Raw genomic sequence first — 11,932 nt, forward strand, 5'->3', positions numbered from 1 at the left:
ATCTGTGTGTGTGTGAGTGTGTGTGTGTGTGTGTGTGTGTGTGTGTGTGTGTGTGTGTGTGTGTATGCGTGCGTGCGGGTGTGAGTCACAGCAGTCAAGACGAGCTAAAATAAAACGACAGACAATGAGTCAGAAGTTGAGTGGAATTAAAAAAGGGCTCGTCTTCTCAATCCTAAATGGCGATATATTTCGCAATAAATGCGAGCTTTCCTTCAACAAGCAAAATCGTTTCAAAGAGTTTCGTTTTGTCCCCCCACCAGAGTTCACACCTGGCCAAAGGATACGCGTCAATGAGGTAAACAAAGTAGTGCCATTAATTCATTCATTGACAGCTGTTTCAGAGCATTTTGACAGATTTTTCAAAGCCCGCGGAACACTGCATTCAATGACAATTAACGAACGCATGAAACATACCAAAAGAAAAAATAGATGCAATTCTCTGAGCTGAAAAGAAAAAAAAATGTGTCTAGCTTATTTTGGTGCTTTAGTTATTAGTACTAGAAGATGGGGATTGGTTTCACCCAAAAAATGATTTAAGCAGAATGCGGAGAAAACTAGCATGTCAAGCAGAACAGTAACTTGGACGCTCATATTTTTCGGTACGTAAACGTCAGCGGCAGAGTTTGGTTTGAGGTCTCCAATTAAGATTTCAACACATCAGGGCAGCAGAAGTGACAGAATTCCCTTCCACACTAACATTATCCCACCAAATCCATTCAGGCTCCAATTAGGAAAAATGACGCAAAATTGTCTTGAGTGTCACATTATTGGAGCGAGTTGATTTCACACATGCATAAATTACTTGGATGGCGCCAATTTAGACTTCTCACAACGAGTGAGGATTGTTGTGCGATCTATTTGTACGCGTTACCGCGCCACGTGTGTCAAAGTTGTTTGAAAGTGTATCCTTACACAACATCAATGCTAATTTTTGGAAGCCCACCTTTGACGTTAAGCTAGTGGACTTTCATTTAAGTTTAGCTGAACATTTTGGTGTGTCTTCAGTGACTCTGAGCGAATGACAGGCTGCGACATTCTTCGTTGTACAAATCAAAGTCTGAGTTAATGTGTAACTGAAGGCGGGCAGCGATAGCCAAACAACAATAGCCGTGATGGGCGTCAAAGTTGGGAACCCCCCCCCCCCCCCCCCCCCCCCCCGCCATGGCTTTGTAATGAAGACACTTCCTGTCCTCCCTTTGAACAACACAGATGGTCAAGTCGGTTGCGAGGAAATCAATCACTTGTGACAGAAGCTCACGCCGCCGTTAGTACGAGTCGGGAGCTGTCACCTTGGACATGATCGGCTTCTCTACCCTGCCAAATAGAGGAAGCGGTACCACACTTGGTAGATTTGTTTCATGAGTTTAATAGCAACTAGAGTAGTCGTTGTTTCTTAGTAGGGTGGTGGCACCTCACCAAGTATAACGTTTGTGGACGACAAGATGGAAGTTATGCCGCTTTTCAGCTTTACAGTAAACGTAACACCTAACGTAACAGTTCACGAATTGCGAGTCTCAGCTCCTGTTTTTGCAGCCATTCAAAACATGAATTGCTGTTGCATGATGTGGCGACGTCGCACTGTACACAAGCCACCATCAAGACCTCTCGTCAATGTTTCATATATTTTTCGTATTATTGAAAACGCAACCAAAACATGCTTTCGACATATTTCTGACAAAATACTGACAGCATATGGGGGGGTCTTTGTATTACAATGGATTTGTGTCGTCTGTAACTAATTTACGCTATACATGAATATTTCCATTGATTGTCTCCATTGTTTTTTATTATTGAGTTTTATGTTTTGTTTTTATTTATGTACGGCACGTTGTTTGCATTTGCAGTTGTTTGTTATGGGGCTCTATAAGAAAGGTTGACTTGTTTTGTATGACAGCTACTGGTAAGAATGTTAAAATATGACTTTAAGAACAGGTCCGTACAGTTAATAAAGGCTTTAAGAAGCCGACAGACTATTATTATTAGCTATGGGAAAATCGACATTGCAAACGCTGAGCTCTTGCAGTTCTATACTCCTGCAATAATAAACTTTGTGACATTAATACCTCCCTGACCATGTCATTCAAAACGGAGCATTGTGATCTTTGTACAGTGTAAATGTTTTGCAGAGGGGAAACCGTAGCAGGCACACAAGTTGGAATGTGGTTCATTGAAACTTCCGCAACGGCCTCAGTTTCTCCTCACTCTGCACAAAGTGAGAATGACAGGAAAGAAGGATGATTCTCCAACGCACGGGTTACCAACATATGGGTCTGGTAACTGGTAGTGGGTCCGAATACATGTATGTGAACGTAGTTGTGCAGTATAAAGCAACAACTTACAAATTTTGACTTGTTGTATGTCAACTTTTCGCAGTTTGGAAGGTGAAGCCTAAAATGTAGAATTTTACATTTAAGTGTTGTTTTTTTAAAGTGTAAAACACAATGTCGTGCACTTCACACGTTTGCTGGACTCAAAATCTAAGTGCGGTGATTGTAGTTTGCTCAGTAAAGAAAGCAGCAAGTTACTGACTGATTTATTTCGACGTTTCGGCAGCACGTGTTCTTTTAAATTTGGGAAATTAAATTTCCATTTTTAACAGTCTAAAAAGCATTAAACCGTCTTTCGGGGTTTGACTTATGTCAATATTGTAGCATGTTTGGGAGTTGAAAAGTAAAACTGCATTCTCCAGATTTTTTTTTTTTTTGGTCTAAAAGAGTTGGAAGCGAGCATTACATAAGTGTGCAGTGTTGTGAGCATGATTGGTATCGTTTGTGTATCGTGTATAGTTCACAGCAATGCATTTCTATTGATAACTTTAGTATATTTTTCTCTTTTCTTTCATTTAATCACAGTCAGTCACTACGTGATTGTCTTACAGTGCACATGACATGTTTCCAGGACTTGCCAAAACTTACGGACTCGGACTTTCTTGGCCTGCAGGAGGCTGACTCGGGCGTGCATTGCGCGCAGGCGTCCTTGGACCCGGCACGACCTGCGGGATACGGAGGCCGCCTCCAACTCGATGCCCAGGAAGACGTCGGCGGCCAGGCGCGAGAGGTCGGCCAGTTGGTGGATGATGTTGGTGAGCGTGTGACAGTCGACCTCGCCCAGAGACGTGAACGGCGCCGCTTTCCTCGCTTTGCCCCGGGCCGGCAACCTGCTCACGCGCTGCGGCTCGACGGTCCTCTGGTGGAAAGGCATCGTCAAGGTTCTCCCAGCGCACTTTTTGAAAGTATGTTGTTTTTCTTTATAAAGACTACAAAGGCGCAATCCGCGATATGGCGCTCGCTATTTGAACGTAATCCTCCAATCCCGCCATGTTCGTGCAGCTGGACTGGTCTATTCAAATTCAAATACACGCCGTGTGGAGGACAGGCTGCTGGCAGAAGGGAGAAAAACACACGCACACACAGGGAAAGTAAGAGAAAGGGGGGGAAAAGAAAAACCCGGAGAAACTACCAACCACCTGTTGGACGCTGGAACCGGAGTCAAACAAAAGCAAAGTTTTACCTGCCAGCAAAGAGCAATAAAGGATGTTGGGAAAACCAGAACTGGCACCTGTGCTGGCCTAAACGCTCTCAGATTGAGTTGACCTACAGTTGTAACCTAAATTTTGATACATGTTGCATTACATTGTGTCCATTTTTGAGTCAATTCTTTTTTATTTGCAGCATTTCTCTTGGCTGCACTGCTTCTTTAGCCTCGATGTGTTACCATGGCAAGCTCATCTGCCCTAAGTCTTCACAATCAGTACTTCTGCCTGACATAAGGTCTTAAACTATATTACCAGTGAGTCCTTCGTTACCCATGCAAAATGTGATATTTTTCCTCACACACGCACACAAATAAATCCACAGAAAAGTTAGTTTCATGCCCATGCACAATACAAGAAAAACTAGCTAGATGTAGTAATTCAAGAAAACCTATGTGGGGAAAACAGAATTATATGTATTAACGTTTGTAATGGGACTCAAATAGCAATAGCAGGAATGAATTTGTGCGATTAAAATGTTTTATAAAGGAATATCATGAAACTAATGAACGAAAAAAAAAGTTAGCGGAGTCATTGTGTGGAAGGAGCACGAAACACGAATAGTTTACACTAAAAACGTCGTTTATAGATAAAAAGTAGCCAATAATCGAGTGAAACAATGCGCGTTTAAGTGTAAAAGCGCTGATTTTTAAGAGCATTTCGAGTCAAAAACACAATTTGAAGCTATTTCACCTTTCAGTAAAATCCTTTAAATTCAAAACGCTGTGAATCAAAACCTACACCTGTAACTGATTTTTTTTTAAACTAGTATATTTGTAGCGACTTTATATCCTCCATAAAGACAATTTAATACATACCTGGCTGTGTCACGTTGTCTTGTGAAGTGCGTCCAGTTAGCAGCAGGCTAAACCTAAACTGAAACGTTAGAGGTGATAGATGAAAGACATGAAACGTCACGCATAATTAGACTAAGCAGTTGAACTTTTGGAGACTGCGAGATGTTGTTGGACATTTAACATTGAACTACTATTAAGAATGATAAATGAAGGTTTCGACGTGCTGATAAAGAAGCAGTCAATCAAACGGTACCTTCTTAGCACCTGCTGGTTAGCTTTCCCGCTCGAGTTACTGAAGAGCATTCACAACAACAAAGATAAACGTTGTCGTTTGCTCATACCTTCTTTTTAAAAATAACTCCTCCACATTCTCTAAAACACTTGGGAGTTGTGATTTATCTCTCCTCCCAGCTTACTCGTGCTCATCCATTACGCCACCTGCAATTCCTACAATTGCTCAAAACAAATGGCTGTTTTGGGTTTTTTTTAATAGTCAAGGCTACAAATGAAAGTTGCTTTTCTACTCGAGTGTGTGACTATCTCTGGTGTGCACACAGTAACCTAAAAGGGTAGAAATGAGACTTAATAGTGCTCATATACACACAAAACACCGGGTGCTCTTGTATTACCGTTCTCCAAGGTGATCCATTCCCAAAAAAACTGCATTCAAGTTTTCTGCTGAAACTGTTCCTCGTTTAAAATTTTTTAAGATGACTATTAAAGAGATACAAATGAGGGGCAAAAAACAGAGATGAGCCAAGAGATGAACATAATTTTAATCAAGATTAAATATATGCCCAAAAAGATTTTTCCAACTCATAGAGACCCAAACAATACAAAAACAAAAAAATGCCTCCCATTTCTGCCATGTCATCAGTCATCAAGAGATATATACCTTTATTTTTTTCCCATTTTAAACGTTCATTCAGGTGGGGTAAAATGTATAAGGTGTATCTTATTCGCTCTACTTCCAACAGTGCACTGAATTTTCAGAAACCTCAGACCTTGTCTAAAAACCCTCCTTTACATAAACTTATTTATAGAATTATTTACATTACAAAGGCGTAAGCGAGTCAACTTGTGAAAAACGACAAACTTGGGACAAGGGAGAACAAAATTCCACCAAAAAAAGAAAAAGATGACGCTTTGGAAGAAAAACAATGACGTGTGTTAGAATTGAAAAAAAATTAAAGCGGTCACTAAAATAATAAACGTTCTGCATTCACTTGTACTTGGAAGATTAATTTGAATCCCGTGTTATATACTCAGCGATATTCTGGAGGCCATTTGTGGAGACTGCAGTGGACTACTAGGTGCTTCTTCATAAATTGTAACAAGTAGACAAAAAAAAAATGTTGAACAGCAAGTGTATCCCACCTTTTTGGAAATATGTGGCTGATAGGAATAGAAACTTGTCTTCCATGTGGGGACACAAATAAGGCGGAGAAAAAAAGTAGTGTGTTTCCGGTAACCCGACCGACCGAGAATTTCTACGTCGAAAAAAAGTTTTCGGGTCGGCATTTTTTTCAAATAACCCTCTACATTTTTGTGTAGAGGGTTTACATCGGTGCAAACTCACGATATTCATGTTGAGCGCGTGCGTCGTTTGCCTGTCGTCTGTCAACAACATTAAATCATGGCGGCGGCCGCGATCTCCGACGACAGTTTAAACAGCGTTTTCTGTGTTAGTCGCATGCTCGCACCGTAATGTTAAGAAAATAGCATCCATTGCTGTATCGAAAAAATTCAGCGAACTATTTGATGAACACCACGGGCCGAGTAAAAACCGACGGCGGAGGAGGACAGCGGAGTCCGGAGCGAGGAGAAAACTAAATAGGTGGCGGCGGTGGCCACGGGGGCGTTGCGGGCGTCGCGGGGGTAGGGGACGGTGTCGGGTGCGGGGTCGGTCGGTGCGCGTCGCGCGGCCGGCCGCTCCCAGTCCCGCCCGTCTCCCCGACCCCCGGTCAGGCGCCCGTCGGCGTTCCGCGACCTTGTTTTATGTTTTATGATTATTTTGTTTAAATTTTTGATGGGGAAAAAAAAAAAAAAAAAAACTTGTCCGACCTACCGACCCTATGCTGGAATTTCATGTTACCGGAAACACACTTTATTTTATTTCTATCTTTTTTGTTTGGCCTAATCTCATTCATTGGTCCCCTCACTGAACAGAAAACACAAGAGGGCTCCGGGTGTGTTCATTTGTCTCCCCCTGGTGGTGGTTTCAGAATAGATCGTCTCCCTCCCATGACACACAAACTCATATATTTACGTGTGTGTGTGTGTGTGTGTGTGTGCCCCCCCCCAACCCCCACCCCCCAGGTTTGTCTTCAGGCTTATCTGGTGTAGTAGACTCTGTAGTAAACACTCTTGGAGCGCCACAGTGAGTAAGAGTTGTCGAACTTGAGCAGGTAGACGCCGCGGCCGGGGTACTGGTGGCTTCCGGCGTATACCTCCTCATGACAGTCCCGCCGGTACACCGGCACTATCTCGTCCACCTGAGGCTTGCTCGCCTCCTTCTTGGCCTTCTCCTCCTCGCTGGCCGGCTCACCTGCGGGCACAGAAATAAGTAGAACTTTTCAACAAATATCGTGGCACGCTGCTGGAAATTAACTCGAAGTTTGTGTGACGGTAAATTTGAATGACTTTTACCGGGCTCGCCCTCCCTCACCTTCGTCGTCGTCATCCTCGTCACTCGACTCAGACACGTGCACGCTGACCGAGGAGGACGCCGCATCCGTCCACTCGAAGAAGACCCCGAAGCCGATGTCGTAATAGTCCGTGGCGAACTCCCAGAAGAGGTAGGAGCCCTCTTCGTGCGTGGGCACGCGCACTGTCACGACCTCGCCGCGCCCGACCGTGATCACGCTGTCGGCGTCCTGACGGATCTTCTCTTTGAAGTCTTTGATTTGTGGCCGCGTCCACATGGAGGGAGCGGCGATAACGGGTGGAGAGTCGGCTGCTGTTTTTTTTTTTTTTTTTTTTTTAAAGAACAAGAACTATCTTTACTATGACAGGTTTCATGGAGGCTTTTGTGATAGAACCTGAAATAGAAGTTAGTGTGACAGAAAACGGTCTGGATACTCAGTCAGCAATTACTACTTTCCCGTACCGTATGTCGCGACCGACATACTTTGGAACGATATGCAAAGTAGTGTGCGCAGTGGCATTATAATATTCGGTCACGTGGTATAAGAAGACGCGTTCAGTTACAGCCTTATTTACTGTTTTTCCATTCCATTGTTTTATATGAGAGTATTTATATATTAGGACAAAAATTCAGACCCAAAAAATCAAATTATTAAAGGAAGAAAAATCATTAAATATTAGGAAATTGGTCAATGTCACTGACATAGCGCTTTTCTACTTTGGGTACACAAAGCGCTTTACACTGATACCCCATTCACCTACGGATGACGCAGCATCAGGAGCAACCGGGGCTTTAGTATCTTGCTCAAGGACACTTCGACATGGTCGCAATGGCCGGGGATCGAACCACCAACCTCTGGGTTGGGAAACGACCACTCTACCACTGAGCCATCATTTGAAAATAATTTTGGAAAAAAAGAGAAAGAAAAACGTTTGCATTATGCATTAAAATAACTAAGGACGAAAAAAAAAAAGTTTCCTTTTGGGGGCACCGCAACGTTATGCCAACTCACCAAATAGCGGCCCGTTCTCTGACACCTCCTCCGCCGACTCGGGCTCAAGCGCCCGCACCGTGTTGTCCAGGTAAGTGTCGCCGCCATTGACGGTGGGCATGTTCTGGCCCGAAGCCGGCAGAGCCGCCGCCCCATACAAGGGTCCCGCTGGCAAGCCGGCCGGGTGCTCGCCACTGCAACAACCGTCGGCTTCCTGGTGGCCATGCGCCATGGAGTCGGCGTGCTGTTGCTGCTGCTGCTTCTGCAAGGCCGCCTGCGATTAGAGAAAAGCAGATTACCTAACATGCTGCTAGACAACACTCTTAAGAGATTTTAACCAATCAAGGTTGCTTGAATACATCCATTCATTTTTGAGATTCCGGGACCCAAAATCAGAAACGTGAGGCAGATGTGCTAACCACTTTATCACCATGCTGCCAAGCAAGAAAATATTCTTATATTAAAAACAAACAAGATCATATTGTTCGTATAATACAAAGACATCATCAGTTTATGACGTCCCATTTGGCCCATTCTTGCAGTAAAGACGCGAACTGTTAAACATTGTTTCTCCCATCATGAGTCCGCTTGGCGCAAAGGAACTATGTTGAAGTGAGTCACGCTTTGTTGCCAACTCGATCCCAAGGAACTATCTAAAATTGACTTAAGTAGCTTCATTTAGAAAAAAAAAGTCATGCTTTGCTGCCATCTTGTGGCATCTTAACAATGAAGTATGCTGAAGTTGAGGGAGGAGCTTCATGTCAGCAAGCTCTTCAGAAGTCTGATATCGATCCTCATTTGATTCAAGTGTGTTGGAGGAGGAAAACATCTACAACATGCAGGTTAGATGACCTCAAGGACCACAGTTGGTGACCCCTCCCGAAGACTCTATAATGTCCAGTGTGAATGTCTGTTGGTCTACGTGTGCTCAGCAACTGATTGGTGGCCAGTTTTAGCTGTACGACACCTCTTGCCCAAAATAAGCAAGGGTCACCGTGACCCGAATGCAGACAAGCACTCCTGAAGATGGATGGATGGATGGATGGATGGATGTCAGTGAATGGTGCCGACCTGCTGCTGGGCCAGTTGGACCTGGTAGAGCTGCTGCATGTACTGCTGGTAGTGCTGCTCCTGGAGCTGCCGGATGAGGCCCATCTGCTGTTCGGGGCTGTTGGGGTACTGCTGGGCAGCATACTGCTGGAACTGCACCGCCGTCTGGGCGTTCAGGGCGGCCATGATCTGCTGCCTGCGAAGCGGAAGGCGCGGATGCGTTTCGGAAATTGAAGGAGACGGAAGTTTGTCACTATTGTTGGTGAGGCCTGCGCATACTTCTGCTGCTCCACCCGTAGCCTCTCTTCCTCCGCCTGTCTCCGTTCCTCTTCCTCCCGCCGCTGCCTCTCTTCCTCCTCCAGCCTGCGTCTCTCTTCCTCCTGCCTCTGCCGCTCCCGCTCCTCCTCCTCCCGCCGCTGACGCTCCTCTTCCTCTCTCCTGAAAGGAAAACGAACATTAGTATCGATTGTGGAAAGACGGTGAGATAGAAATTCCCAATAGACATTTACAAGATGACATCGCAGGCGCTTTCCACTCGTAAACAAATCCTTGCATATCGTTTGGACAAGGCTATGAGAAGACTTTGCAACTGTGAGTATCTCGCAAATAAGTTTGCCTCTGTTCTAATATTTCCGCTTCCACTACTATTCTTTCTTCTATGTATTTTCGGGCATTCAAGATGTCCCGTGGCTACATGTATGTTTTCATGTTCTCCACGTGCTTGCGTGGGTTTTCTCCGGGTACTCTGGTTTCCTCCCACATTCCAAACACATGTATGGCAAGCTGATTGAACACTCTAAATTGTCCCTTGGTGTAAGTGTGAGTGCAGATGGTTGTTCGTCTCTGTGTGCCCTGCGATTGGCTGGCAACCGGTTCAGGGTGTCCCCCCGCCTACTGCCCGAAGACGGCTGGGATAGGCTCCAGCACCCCCGCGACCCTTGTGAGGATAAAACGGATCGGAAAATGGATGGATGGATGTTTGGAGGCCCTTGCAAAATGTTAAAAATGGGTTGTGTGTAACATACGTTCAAAAACGTACCTTTTTCTGTCTTGCTCCTCCCTCTCTATCTTGTGTGACGTGGCGTATGGCGCAAAGAGGTTACAACACTTGTTGAGCAGCCGCACAAACTCCACCATGGCCTCCTCCTTCTCCATGTTACCCAGGGAGGCCCACTCCTTTCTGCATGTAAACAGCAAAAACATGTTTTTGAAGGATAGTTTTATAAGATGGGGCTGGGGGGTGGGGCTGTCTGAAAAATAAAACTTAACACTGTATATCCTCACATAGTAACATGTAATGGTTGAATTCTTGTCTTAAATGGTGAATACCACTCAAATAAGCAGAAAACAAGGTAAAATTACTTTTATTATAACTCATAGCCACCCGGATAAGAGGAATCTTTACCCTTTTTTGGTTCATCTTTACATTTTCTTTGTTTCACATTTTCAAATGAGGAAAATAATTTGAATTCAGTGTTAAAAGTCCAAGCAGACAAAACAAACCAGATAAGCATTTGGCATGTGCAACAAGGGTTGAAAAGCGGCACGTGCATGCGCAACTGCGCATATGGTCGTTACCTGCGGTCGTTGCCCAGCACATCAAAAAAGCCCACCTCAGGGGACGCGTCGGGGTTGTAAGGGCCCAGCAGCACCTGTTTGTGCAGCGCCACCAGCCGCAGCTTCTCCTCGTAGGTCGGGTGGAAGGCTTTGCCGTCCTTATCTACGCCAGAACAATGGGACATATTTGCATAAGGATGGGGAAGGGAGGAAAAAAACGCTGACAATTACTACCGGTGGCGATGCTCGCAAAATGGTTAAGTAAATACAGACACACAATTATTGACATTTTCACGTAGCCCCCCTATGTGTAAATGACTGCTGATAATGAACTCTAAATGTATGACCGACCTAAGATAATGTATTTCTGCAAAGCTTTTTCGGAGGGAGGCATTTAGAACTCTAAGTTAAAAAAAGTCTAACTTGAAATACAACTCTAAACCACATTCCCTCAAAATAATGGCCCACAATCAAATGTACACCATGTCTCAATTGGTCCGGGCTTTCAACCAGGTATGTCATCGACTTAAAAAAAAAAAAAAAACTTGCCCTTTTAACTAATATTGTTTTATTCGAGTAGTGGTCTCCTTTTAAACGCAGGTCATATCGTAAATAGTCCAAACTGGGCGCGTTGCTGTTACCTGTCAAACAAGAAAATAACTGCCACACCCCGAGTCGCGAATATTTTGTTTTGCTTTTTAGCTACACAAGAGGGCTGGATACTAGTAGTTGTCGTATGAAGCAGTGCCATTTCGCGCAGTTCCTCAAACAATGCACTCCGCTTTTGTTGACGCCACTTGTAAACTTTAGAAAACAAATTCTTCACCAAGCAATAACTGTTGTTTTTTTTAAGGTATAATATGTGGCAAAATATTACAGTGAGGGAGAATATTACGGTCGGAGAAGGAAACTGAGCGATTTTCGTACATTTCTTTAAGTACTCGCCTCCCTGCTAATGGTTGCTGTGTCCTGGCTTGGTGACGCTGTTGCTTTTTAGCAAATCAAAAGGTGGAGATGATATCACCCACTCATTGTGATGCTGCCTTGGTTTCAGACCTATTAAATGCTGCGTCTCACTTCGTCCTGGTTAGGCATGCCATAGTCACCTACTTAAAAATAAACACCTCACCTTAAATTGTTAGTTAGTTGCCATTGAGATCCTCACCCCAACAAACTAGCACTTTGTTTCGGTTTTTGTCGAGCAAAGAGGGTGGACCCCGAATCATTTCATACCTGATAGACACCGCGTCTCAATTAGTCCTACATGTACACTATAGGTAAGATCGGGCCGCCCAACCCAAATTTCGGGTCGGGTCGGGTCTAAAAATGTCAATCATTGTTCGGGTTCGGGTCGGGCT

General features: G+C 44.3%; 2 protein-coding genes across 3 annotated transcripts in view; both read right to left on the minus strand.

The window, feature by feature from the left end:
* The window catches only part of nhsl1b (NHS-like 1b), an 86,894-nt gene extending 82,881 nt beyond the window's left edge, over nt 1-4,013 (minus strand). The window contains exon 1 of the mRNA XM_019873703.1: nt 2,916-4,013. Coding sequence (XP_019729262.1) covers nt 2,916-3,201 — 286 coding nt within the window. The 5' untranslated portion in view covers nt 3,202-4,013. The remainder of the gene's footprint in view (nt 1-2,915) is intronic.
* A 2,612-nt stretch (nt 4,014-6,625) lies between these two features.
* The window catches only part of acbd3 (acyl-Coenzyme A binding domain containing 3), an 8,053-nt gene continuing 2,746 nt past the window's right edge, over nt 6,626-11,932 (minus strand). Inside the window, exons 2-8 of one of the 2 annotated variants that reach the window (XM_019873718.1) lie at nt 10,596-10,737; nt 10,057-10,197; nt 9,297-9,455; nt 9,039-9,213; nt 7,989-8,241; nt 6,998-7,285; nt 6,626-6,877 (exon numbers count right to left, since the gene is read on the minus strand). In XM_019873718.1, coding sequence (XP_019729277.1) covers nt 6,663-6,877; nt 6,998-7,285; nt 7,989-8,241; nt 9,039-9,213; nt 9,297-9,455; nt 10,057-10,197; nt 10,596-10,737 — 1,373 coding nt within the window. In that variant the 3' untranslated portion in view covers nt 6,626-6,662. Of the gene's footprint in view, nt 6,878-6,997; nt 7,289-7,988; nt 8,242-9,038; nt 9,214-9,296; nt 9,456-10,056; nt 10,198-10,595; nt 10,738-11,932 lie in introns of both variants that reach the window. The other variant, XM_019873717.1, reaches the window with a different exon arrangement.

The sequence above is a fragment of the Hippocampus comes genome, unplaced genomic scaffold, assembly GCF_001891065.2.
Source record: "Hippocampus comes isolate QL1 unplaced genomic scaffold, H_comes_QL1_v1.1 scaffold126, whole genome shotgun sequence".
In the NCBI taxonomy this organism is placed as follows: domain Eukaryota; kingdom Metazoa; phylum Chordata; class Actinopteri; order Syngnathiformes; family Syngnathidae; genus Hippocampus; species Hippocampus comes.